The sequence below is a fragment of the Delphinapterus leucas genome, chromosome 7, assembly GCF_059928025.1.
Source record: "Delphinapterus leucas isolate spDelLeu-1000000601 "Yukka" chromosome 7, BTC_Dleu_Yukka2, whole genome shotgun sequence".
NCBI classification, from domain to species: Eukaryota; Metazoa; Chordata; class Mammalia; order Artiodactyla; family Monodontidae; genus Delphinapterus; species Delphinapterus leucas.
In genome coordinates this window covers 88,331,075-88,343,491 of record NC_143135.1, presented here as the reverse complement: position 1 = coordinate 88,343,491, position 12,417 = coordinate 88,331,075, and the positions used below count along the sequence as shown (strand labels likewise).

General features: G+C 43.5%; 1 protein-coding gene across 1 annotated transcript; it reads right to left on the bottom strand.

The window, feature by feature from the left end:
* Positions 1-64: 64 nt before the first annotated feature.
* POU2AF2 (POU class 2 homeobox associating factor 2) lies at positions 65-1,969 on the bottom strand. The gene is made up of 2 exons (XM_022561605.3): positions 1,671-1,969; positions 65-478 (listed from the first exon to the last, which is right to left on the bottom strand). The coding sequence occupies exons 1-2, from the start codon at positions 1,956-1,958 to the stop codon at positions 77-79; spliced, it is 690 nt and encodes a 229-aa protein (XP_022417313.3). The 5' UTR covers positions 1,959-1,969; the 3' UTR covers positions 65-76.
* Between the last annotated feature and the right edge of the window lie 10,448 nt (positions 1,970-12,417).

The following is a 12,417-nucleotide window of genomic DNA, read 5'->3' as shown; positions in this document are numbered from 1 at the left end:
AAAGAGCCGCCACACCACAACAGTCTGTGAATACAGACACTGACTTAAAGAAAAGCACAGAAGTCCTCTGGCATCCTCAGTAAATTCGGCGGCACTCATATGCCCCCCATGCCAGGCTCCCATCTTCTTTGGTCCACGGAGAAGGGTCCTGGAGGACAGAGGTGTCTGCCCCCTCGTCCGGGGAGAAGGGCCCCACCTTGGGTGGTGGGTCATTGGACATTGTCATGAAAGAGGTGAAGGGGTAGGGGGATGGGGTTGGGTACCCCTGCATGTGGTACAGATCCTCCAGTGTGTGCAGAGAGTAGGACTGAACCCCCGCTAGGGGGGCCGCCCAACCGGAGCTCCTGTGCTGGGCAGTGCTCCCCGACTCTAGCTGGGAGAGGCAGCCTGTGCTGGACGCCAAGCTCTGCAGGGCATCGGCCGGCACGGGGTCTGGTTGGCTGAGGCCTTCGGGCACCATCTGCTCCCACGAGTCCCTCTGAGGAGGATGGAAAGGTCACTGGGGTTAGTCATTAGGTGATCGTCTGACGTGGGCAGATTTCCTTCCCAACACAAGGTGCTGCTGGCCCATGTCTTCCAGAGCAGACTAGGTGTCCTCCCTCTGCTGTCCAAAGCCTCCCTACCAGGCAGCTCTCCCCTCTGGTGTTTGACATCGGCAGTGGGAGTTTTAGTTCCTTTCTTACTCTAGAATTAGATTGTGTGTGTGTGTGTGTGTGTGTGTGTGTGTGTGTGTAGAGAGAGAGAGAGTCCTTTCCCCAGAAAACATTAAATGTGAAGATAATAAAATGAACATTTTGACAGCGTTTCATCATTTACTCCTGGAAGAAGTAGACCCTAAGCTACACAGTGGGCTTCTGAGAGGGCTAGGAAGGCTACCTGCCCTCAGTTAGCAAGGAGGTAGAGCCTCATAGGCTTGGAGCTGGAAAGATTTGGCTTCAATTCACGACTGGGCCACTTACTACCTTCCTGATTCTGAGTATTTCACTTTGCGCATCTGTAAGATAGGGCTTTAATAACTATACCCTGAGTTGTTGCAAGTATTAAATGAACAAGTGCACATAAAAGTTCCTGGCTGTAGTAGATACTCAATAATGTTAATTCCTACTCTCCCACAGCCTGTTTTGTCTAAAATCCCATCTCCAGAGATTCATGCCTTTGTGGTTGAGGGCTTTACAGTATAAGAAATTTACTAGTATTCATCTTTATGAACTCATCTCTGGAAGGACTACGAGAGAACAAGGTTCTAGAGGGTAGAAATATCGTGGGAGAGGGGAGGCAGGGAGGGGGAGGGCGAGAGGAGTCCTGATGCGCCTGCCCTGGCTGACAGCCTCGCTGTCTGCGAGGTAACTTCAGTGCTCTTTCCTTATGCACGGGAGGAATAATGGGGAAACATCTGGCACAATCGGTAGAGTATTAACAAAATGGATATATATCCTGTTTTATCAGTCGTCCCCGCCCAAATCCCTAGATAGAGCTTCCTACCGCGGGGCTGGCACGGATCTTTGAGGAGGGCTCCCTGGACGTGGATCCTGGCATCTCCCGGGGCGGCGCAGAGCAGCCTCCCGGGGGTCTCCGGGGCGAGCAGACCTGGTTGCTAAGCACATAGGCTGGCCAGGGCCGCGGGAACCCCGATGTTAGTGACCCCCTAAACTAAGCCTCTGCATACTCACCAGCACGAAGTGTGCAGGCTCGCTGGGGAAGGGCAGCGGCAGGAGCTGTGGCAGGGGTGAGGCGCTGATTAGGGAGCCGCTGTTGGGGGTCAGGGCCGTGGGGCGGTGGTCCCCGTAGAGCTCCGGGAAGTAGGAGTCCAGGTGGGCCGGGTGGCCCTGCCCTGCCGAGGACTCGCAGGCAATGTCCTTCGCCACAGTTCGGGTGCAAGCATCGTTTGTGAACTGTTTACTGTTGTGGAAGTCCGAGTCGGTTAAGAGGGATCTCCTGACACCATAGTAACCTGACATCACCGGTGAGCCTGTTGCCAAGGGGAAAACAAACGGGCAAAAGTTGTTTCCTTGGAGGAAGTCAAGGCATCTCTGTTGCAGCCAGGTCTCTCCACGTGTGAAATGGTATTTCCAACGCAGGCCTGATGCCAAGGCCAACATTTAAATAGATAAATGTCTTGAAAGGCATTAACTATAGCGGCATTACCTCTTTTAACTGGTCCAGCCCAAATAATTCATACATTTAAAGTTCGCTCTGCCTTTGGGGATAAGTTCACTTTAGATGGAGCAATAACTGTTCAGTGTCTCTCACTTCTTGTGCACCTTCAATGTGCCAGGTGCTGTGCTAGGCGCTGTGCTTATTCTATCTCTTTGGGCTTAAGGAGATAGAATAAGAAGCCCTTGGCATTTACATTTCATCTAATGAAGTACCTTTTTCACAGTTTCTGAGTTCTGTCCCCATAGATACAGGACCGTTTGCAAGAGGCTGCTTCTGGGGCATGTTATGTGAGACTCAGCATCTCTAGATAAGGTGAGACAATAACCCTGCCCCAAATCAGAGGCAGGTCGTACTCTTCTTCTAATTTCTTTGTACACTGGCCGTGACTTGCACCTATTAGGCACCAGAAACGGCTGCTTGCTTTGCTTCTGTGAAGCAAAGTTAGAGGACCACAAAAAATGTTTTCTGGCTTTGATGAGTCTGGTGTTATTTGCTGCCCTCTTGTGGCCACGTTGAGTCTCTCACTCAGCTCACCTGGGCACTGCAAGCGAGAGAAGGGAATGCGTGGCACAGAAAGCTCCCCTTGGTGGAAACCTGGAGAGGCTGAAACTGAGAAGAACCTCATTTAAGGTAAGGCCAGTGAAATAGTCCCAGAGGAGAAGAGATGTGTTAGCTAAAGACTTTCTGATCTCGTAGCTCAGTTGTAGCAGGAAACCCTTCATCACTTTGAACATGGTCAGGAGCACAGACTCAAGGGCTGTAAAACTGATTTTTATTTTTCCAGCTGGTGGTGGGTGTGATCCAATTAGCTAAGACCTACTCCCTCACGTCACAAAGAGGCTGAGCTGGGAGGATGATGCGGGTGCTTGTCTTTGTCACCTTTCCCAAACACAGTGGACTGCTTCTCAGCTTTGTCCCTGCCCACCCTGCTCACTCTTCCACAGGGAGAGAAGACAGACTCATCAAGACCTTCCTTCTTATTACACTGACTCAGTCATACATGACTCTCCAGACACAGCACTTTGGCCCCTGCCACCTGATGTGGCACTTCGTATTATGCTCGATACTCTCTCTCCTGAGTTACAGCCCTCTTTCCAATCCATCTGCAAGCTCCATGGGGGCAGAGCTTATGTCCTACACATTTTCTGTAAACCCAGTCGTATAATACTGTGTTCAAAAATTACACGTGAATTTATTCATTCATTCAGAGGAAATCAAAATTCCCTGTAGAAACTTAAAGCACAATTCCACTCACTCCACTTTCATCTTAAATTCTACAGCCCCAAACTTCTAATCTCATGAATTTGAAAGCTGCAGTTAGAGGTTTCATCGTAAGCATAATTCTCCAGAAAAAACATCTGTGCAAGTGAAAATTAATATCAATAAATAAGGTTTCGTTTCATGCCAGGAATTTATATCCACTGTAGTGGTTAAGGCTGAGAACAGAATGAAAAATAAGTAAACAAGGCTTCCAGGATCTCATGTCTGTATTTCCAATTTCCAAATAAAAAAATACAGAGAAAAAAACCCTTTGCTTTTTATTATTATTATTATTATTTTTTTTGCGGTACTCGGGCCTCTCACTGTTGTGGCCTCTCCCGTTGCGGAGCACAGGCTCCAGACGCGCAGGCTCAGCGGCCATGGCTCACAGGCCCAGCCGCTCCGCGGCGTGTGGGATCTTCCCGGACCGGGGCACGAACCTGTGTCCCCTGCATCGGCAGGCGGACTCTCAACCACTGCGCCACCAGGGAAGCCCCCCTTTGCTTTTTAAGCATGTATTTTTCTCCCTAAAAAGAGGAAGAATAATTCTAGATGATAACAGAGGCTGCAGAAATTTTCTTCTGTAGAATGCAGCAGATACAACCAGATTCCAGTGACAATAAATATGATTGGGAAACACAGCATAGAGACTTTCAGATATGTGGGATCGTCTCCTGCTCTTACCCCTTTCCCTTTTCCAGCTCTGAAGGTTACCAAAATTACTGAGAAACCATATGCCCTTCTGAGTTTGGGATCTGGAAGGAACGTGTGTGTGTGTGTGTGTGTGTGTGTGTGTGTGTGTATGTGTCTACGTGTGTATACACACACATATGAGAGTGCCCCAAATTATTATTAAGAATTCTCCTATTCCATCCCAACAGGAGTACTTAATGAGACATATGTATTAAAATGAATGTAAGGTGCTTAACTAAGTGCCTGGCATATAGAAAGCACCAATAAATAATTGTTATTCCACCTGCCCTCAGGTCTCTCTCTTTCTGTTCTGAAGCATGTGCATAATCTATCAGACCACAGTGCCAGAATCTTAAACATTTTAAAACTGTATCAAGGGCTTAATTGATATTGCTTTTGCCCAATAAGCTTATGCTGGACGGAATGCGTTCCAAATTCAGGAATGACTGAATGAGGTCTCCTTTCCCTGATTTTACATTTTAAAAATAAGTGTTTTAAAGCTGCAAAATTTTGCAAGTGCTGTAATGCAGCTATGAAAGAATGGAAGCCTAAATGCCTGATTTTGCTCAAAGAGAAGGAATTGCCCCTTGAACTGCAATACTCACCTGGCATCGGGCCAAACGGAGGCTGAGTAGAGCTGACACTGCCCTGGAAGACAGAGGGGGCACAAGTGTTTTCTTCTTTAGTTGCAAGTTTGAACTTAAAAAAAGTTTAGGAATACGTTCTACAAGCTTTATTTTCTGCTACTAAGAAACATTTTAGGAGAGGTTAGCTTAGAGGAGGGTCAAAAGAGAGTTAAGAACACAATACCAGAAAACAAACAAGGGACAGAGAGAAACCAAAGTTTTAGATTCTGATAAACTTGCCAAAAAGCACAGTTTAGATGAAATAATTTATCTTTTTTTTTTTTACTGTTTGTGTTAATATCCTTCATCAAATATATATCAAAGATTTATATAAATACATACATACATGCACACACAAATATGTTTGTATTTGTTTTTAACATTGAATGGCCACTTTTTAAGCTGTCTGCCTCCATGTAGAATGGAAGCTTCACTAAGGGTAGAGACCTTGACTGTGACTTGTTCTCAGTGTCCGGAACAGAGTGTGATCCATCATAGACACAATAAAAATATGTGGAATAAAAATAGGCGTCAAAGATCCCGCAGGTTAGTGAGCATAGGAGGCTGAGGGATGTTGTCGGGTGAATTACGTCCCCTGAAAAGATATATTGAAGTCCTAATTACCAGAACCTGTGAATGTGAACTTATTTGGAAATAGAAGGTTTGAAGATGAAACTAGTTAAATTAAAATGAGTTCGTCCTGGAGGATTGTGGGCCCTAAATCCAAAATGATTGTTGTCCTTATAAGAAGAGGAGAGAGACACGCAGAGACACACACACAGAGGGGAGAAGGCAGTCTGAAGAAAGAGGCAGAAATCTGAGAGCTACAACTTCAAGCTAAGGAACACTAAGGTTTGCCAGCAACCACCAGAAGCTAGGAAGAGGCAAAGAAGGATGCTCTCCTAAAGCCTTCTGAGGGAGCCTGGCCCGCCGACAACTTGATTTTGGACTTCTAGTCTCCAGGTTTGTGAGACGGTAAATTTTTATTGTTTTAAGGCATCCCATTTGTGGTAATTTGTTACTGTAGCCCTAGGACACTAATACAGGGAGTGACTGATAATGAAACAGATAATTCGGTGTAGTGTGAGAAGTGGCATTTTAGAAGTAGGGTGGGCTGAGGTGGACACCTAAGCCAGTATTAGGGATGGGATGGGGGACATATCCTGGAGGAGTTGATGCTTAAGCTGAGGGCTGAAGGAAGAGTATCCAGGTGTGTAGAGTCTTAAGATATACAAATGCAAGCTCTGGCTCCAAGATGCCCAGGAACAATGTTGCTGTTGTAAAAGGTGAGTCCTCAACATCTAGTTCTTCCGATTTGAACACTTAGTCTTGACCCTAATAATCCTACAAACTCTCAAGAGTCGGAAGAGATTTTGCAGAGAGTCTCATTCAACTACCACTCAAGGCTGAAATACTCTCCATGTTATCAGCCCTGGGTGCATTTAGCCTATAGTGGTGGAGAACTCGGCACCCTCTGCGAAAGCCTATTTCTTCTTTGGGGACCTCCAGCTGTGATAAAGTAGGCTGAAAAGAGTCATGTTCTTAATTCTAATCTTGGTCCATACAGAACAAGGTAAACCCTTCTTCCATACATAGCTCTTCAGGTATCTGAAGATAACCCATCATTTCTCAACTGTCTTAATCAGCCTGGGCTGCTAGAACAAATACCATAGACATGGTGGCTTAAACAACAAACATCTCTCCCAGTTCTGGAGGTTGGAAGTTTGAGATCAGGGTGCAAGTAGGGTCGGGTTCTCTGGGGGCCCTCATCCTGGCTTGCAGTTGGTTGTCTTCTCACTGTGTCTTCATGTGGCACAAAGAGAGATCATCTTTTCCACGTGTCTCTTCTTATAAGGGCACCAATCCCATTCATGAGGGCTTTGCCCTCATGACTGAACTACCTCCCCAAAGGCCCCATCTCCAAATACCATCGCGCTGGGGATCAGGGTTTTTTTTTTTTTTTTTAGATTCCATATATATGTCTTAGCATACAGTATTTGTTTTTCCCTTTCTGACTTACTTCACTCTGTATGACAGCCTCTAGGTCCATCCATCTCACTGCAAATAACTCAATTTTGTTCCTTTTTATGGTTGAGTAATATTCCATTGTACATATGCGCCACATCTTCTTTATCCATTCATCTGTCGATGGACACTTAGGTTGCTTCCAGTGATGAGGGCTTTAACACATGAATTATGGGGGTGGGGTACAAGCATTCCATCCATAGCCCCAAACTGGAATTGTATCTTCTTCAGGCAAAATGTCCTCCAACCGTTCAGAAGTAGCACAGTATTTGAGAGTGAAGACTCTGGAACCAGAGTGTGTGTTTGAATCCCAGCTCTGCCTCTTGTTAGCTCTGTGATCTTGGGCACATGAAGATTAAATGTGATTTTATGTGTCAAGCACTTAGAATAGTTCCTGGCTTAGAGTAGGGAGGATGTAAGTATTAGCTATTATCACTCAGATGCATTTTTATGTCTCTTCAAATCTATGGTATATTCCTCTAAACATGTTTTCCTATTTAATAAGTTAACACTTTCTTTTTTTGTTAAATTTAATTTATTGACATGTAGTTGATTTACAATGTTGTGTAAGTTTGTACTGTACAGCAAAGTGATTCATTTATGCATATATGTTTTTTTCATATCCTTTTCCATTATGGTTTATCACAGGATATTGAATATAGTTCCCTGTGCTATACAGTAGGACCTTGTTGTTTATCCATTCTATATATAATAGTTTGCCTCTGCTAATCTCAAACTCCCTAATAAGTTAACAATGGCAAATGGCAGAAGGAAACTCGTGGGCATGCAGGGTCAGAGATGGGTGTAGGTCAGGGTACTGTGATTCTTATATGGGAAGGAAAGGAGTTACTGATTAACTGTAGAAGCACTTGTGTTTGGGCACATTTTCCCATGTTGCCAGGGCCCATGTTATCCAGTGTTTCCCTCTGATTTCCAGCTCTGTCCATCTGGGTCTTTCCTCCGAGGCCTGTGCCAGGGCCCATTCCCTGTGGCTTCTGCCTCAGCCTCCTTCACTGGGTAAGCAGGGTGTGGCAGGGTGGTAGCTGTCCTGGGTGCTGCCTGGGGAGATGTCCTGTTGCTCTCCTGCATCTTTTCCTCCCTGCCTGCTCCCTTAAACTGCTCTGGCCAAGGCTGGGGCCAGGAAGAAGGCTTCTGTGAGATGCAGGGCATATGCCCAACCTGATGGACAGAAGTATCGGCACCTGTCAGCCATGCGCTGGTTGGCTCATCAGCAGCTGTGGCTCTGCCCTGGCCTCTGCCTGAGGCCTGACAGAGCTCAGTCTGTGCCAACACAGCCCCTGCAGCATCTACCACCACCAATGCCACCAACAGTCTTCTTATACCCCTTCTTCTTCTTCTGCCCAGTTTTAATTATTACTGTGGAATTGCCAGCACTGTACCTCCCACCCCAGCCCAATTTTAATACCTGAAGACCCTACAAAGCTTTCATAATTACTAGCCTAGTTGATTTTATTTATTATTTGATGAAAAGAAGGCTCTTGTGTTTGTTTCTTCTGCATACTTTTGCCCTTTACCTGCTGTGGAAAGTAAACACTCTATTTCCATTCTTTATGGTTAGTCATAAAATTTTACCTGCGTATTTAACAAAGACGACAAGCAGTATCTTTTTAAAATAATTTATTTATTTTATTTTATTTATTTTTGGCTGCATTGGGTCTTCCTTGCTGTGTGCAGGCTTCCTCTAGTTGTGGAGAGCAGGGGCTACTCTTCACTGCAGTGCACAAGCTTCTCGTTGCGGTGGCTTCTTTTGTTGGGGAGCACGGGCTCTAGGCGCGCAGGCTTCAGTAGTTGCAGCACGTGGGCTCAGTAGTTGTGGCTTGCGGGCTCTGGAGTGCAGGCTCAGTAGTTGTGGCACGCGGGCTTAGTTGCTCACAGTATGTGGGATCTTCCCAGATCAAACCCATGTCCCACTCATTGGCAGGTGGATTCTTAACCACTGCACCACCAGGGAAGTCCCTACAAACAGTATCTTAAACCTCCCACTGACAGACAAGATCCTTAGGACATTAACTCTTATTGCCCCTCTCCTAATTTACACAAGTATGTATTTTCTTGTATTTTAGCTTGTTTCTTTTTATTAAACCTCCACAAATTAGACTTCATAATTATTTTCATCATTTTATCAAGTAAATCTGTATTAGATTTACTTACATGTTCATCATTTTCTTTGCTTACCTGTCCTCCAAAATTTTTTTCTAGATTCAAGTTTCCTTCTTCTGAAATAACCCTTTAGAAAATTCCTTCCCTGTAGGTGGTGTTAGTGGTAAACTGTTTCAGTTTTTTATTTATCTGAAAATATAATTTCTTTTGCCCTGTACTTAGAAGATACTATTTTGGGGTTCATAATTGTAACTTTACAGTTATTCTTTTGTCAGCACTTTAAAGATAGCACTCCATTGTCTTGTGGCTTCCATGATTGCTGTTGAGAAGTTTGCTATTAACCTTAAACTTATTCTTTGTAACAATCTTTCTTTCTTTTCTGACTACCTTTTTAATATACTCCCTTTGTCTTTATGGTTTTTCAAGTCCATCTCATTTTACCTTGGGGTAGATTTTTAAAATGTATTCTGCTTGTATAGGGTGTGCTTCATGTGGCTGGGGGTACATGTCTTTCAGAAAAGTTTCAACTATCCTCTACTTAAATATTGCCTTGCCTGTATTATCTGTATTCTCTCCTTCTGGGTCTTCGATGTATGTTAAATCTTTTACTTTTATCCCCTATATATTCTTAACTTTTTGTTACTTCCTCTATATCCATGATTCTATGTTCTATATTTTGGGATAGATGGGTATAGATTTCTTCAGCTCTACATCCAGTTCACTAATTCCTTCTTCAACTGTAGCTAATTTACTGTTTAACACAAACATTGAAATTTTTTGGTATCAATGATTAGATATTTTTTCATTTCTAAAATTTCCATTGATTTTTAAAAAATTTTGCTTGGTTTTTTGTTGAGTGTTATTATGTATTATGTTATTATTTATTTTGTATTTGGTAGTTCTAATATCTGAAAGTCCTGAGAATTTAACTTTATTGTTTATGCTGACTGTCATTCTTAGTGACTTGTTTCCTTATGCATTTGGTGATCTTTGATTGAAACTCATATCTGTGAAAATCTGGGTTCCTAAATTGAGGTTGTGCTTCTCCAGAAGAGTTATGCTTATATTTCTTTGGAGGCAGCTCCCTTCCAGGTTCCCTGTCCCAGGTTCATCTCCCCAGTCTTGGCAAAAATAGCTCAAGAACCAGTCTTCATGTATCAGGCTAATTTGAACACCCTTCCTTAGGGGAATCTGCCTTTTTGGTGTGATCAACTTCTCTTCATTCTGTGTCCTTATTTCTGCTCAAACATTTTCCCCACCTTCCATGCTAACCTTCAACCCAACCCCCCCTGCCCCAAACCCCCTAGCTTTGGTGATTTCCCTTACTTCCAGCCAGCCCAACAAATTAGCAAAATTTGTTTTACGCAGGATTCTATTTTGTTTTGGGTACAAATCTCCCCACCTCCAGACTGTTGACTATCTGAAACAGAGTCAAATCCCTAAGTATTAAAACTAGAAGTAGATACTGTCCTGTTTTAACCACAGCAGCTTTTATTTTTAACTTTTTATTTTTCTATGACTGCCAACATTTTCCAGCAGAGATTTAGATTATAAATAAAATTCATAAGCACGCACTTGTAGTAATTTCATAAGCACACCATTAGGCACATGACCAAATGTGTTATATCTACTAACATTTAATTATCACAACCACCCCAGAAGATAAGTAATGCTATTTTCATCTTGATGAGTAAATTGAAACAGAGAAAATAACTCGGGTTCCCCTGTAGGTAGGGTTGTTGTTAGTGGTGGTGGGTGGGATCAAACAAGGAACTTTCTGATTCCAGAGCCTATTTCTTAACTACCACAGCGTACTGCCTTCCAAGAGCTTTCATAACTTGAAAATAAAAGTCAGAAAACTTCATAGTTTAAAATATTAGTATAAAGGAGACTTAGGGACATTCAGAGAGATCATATAATTATATAAAAGCTCACAAAGAACTAGTGAGATTTGTATTTCCCTGTGTGTAAATACTATCCTGGGGGGGCTTCCATGGTGGCGCCGTGGTTAAGAATGCCTGCCAATGCCGGGGATACGGGTTCGATCCCTGGTCCGGGAAGATCCCACATGCCGCGGAACAACTAAGTCCATGCGCCACAACTACTGAGCCTGTGCTCTAGAGCCCGTGAGGCACAACTACTGAAGATCACGCGCCTAGAGCCTGTGCTCCGCAACAAGAGAAGCCACTGCAATGAGAAGCCCGTGCACCGCAATGAAGAGTAGCCCCCGCTCACCGCAACTAGAGAAAGCTCACGCACAGCAGCAAAGACCCAACACAGCCAAAAATAAATAAATTGAAAAAAAACTACCCTGCATATATATATGCGTGTGTGTTTGTGTGTGTGTATATATATAATATATATATACACACACACACACACACTCTTTAGTCCTTCAGTGGATATTCTATTTTTTGGGGGGGAAGTCAGCTTTATTAAGGTATAATTTACATATAATAAAATTCACAAATTTTAAGCATAAAATTTGATGAATTTTGACCACTTTAACAAACTCTTATGACCCACCACCATGATATAAAATATTTCCATTTAATTATTTATAGCTGTAATTAGTGCTGTGCTCTCTATGGTGGCCTGGGAAATATTTAGATGGATAAGTAATATAAAAACCAATGATAACACATAACTTCAGTTTGTCTCACAGAACATAGACGAGATCTAAAGGGCTTATGTTGAGACTGGGAAGGATTTCACTGGATAGATTTTAGAGCTGGCGTCCCAGATTTATAGGTTGAGAAAGAACAGCTTAAAACATGAGCTTTCGGCATGCACACTAGTTATCATTGCGCATGTGAAGGGAAAACACATTCCTTTTCACCTTGTTAAAGATATTATATTTGGGACTTCCCTGGTGGTGCAGTGGTTGGGAGTCCGCCTGCCAATGCAGGGGACAAGGGTTCGAGCCCTGGTCTGGGAGGATCCCACATTCCACGGAGCGACTGAGCTCATGTGCCACGACTACTGACGCCCGCGCGCCTGGAGCCCGTGCTCCACAACAAAGAGAAGCCACTGCAACGAGAGGCCTCCGCACCGCAGCAAAGAGTAGCCCCGACTCGCCACAAATAGAGGAAGCCCATGCACAACAACGAAGACCCAACTCAGACAAAAATAAATAAATAAATTTATTAAAAAGAAACAAAGATATTATATTCACGCAGTTGCATCTCACCATACTATTTCTCCAGAAGTAATATTGAAATTAATATCGAAAAGCCCATAAATTTTGACCAAGCGAGATGGTATATATAATTTTTATTTTGCATACTGCAAACAACAGGATCCTGCAATGCCAAGTAGCCAAATTTAGGGGTTTACATTTGAATGAAATTTGCCAGTCTGCAACTTCCTGTAGCTAACACAGCAGCCTCACAGCTGCCCCAAAATCCCCTCCACGAAAATGAGTTAATTTGAACCAACAGGTCACCATGGTAGTAAAGTGATAAGATTAGGAGTTCAGTACATTTATTGTCATTTTTATGACCCTATAATATTTTTAGATGCCAACCTAGTTGAA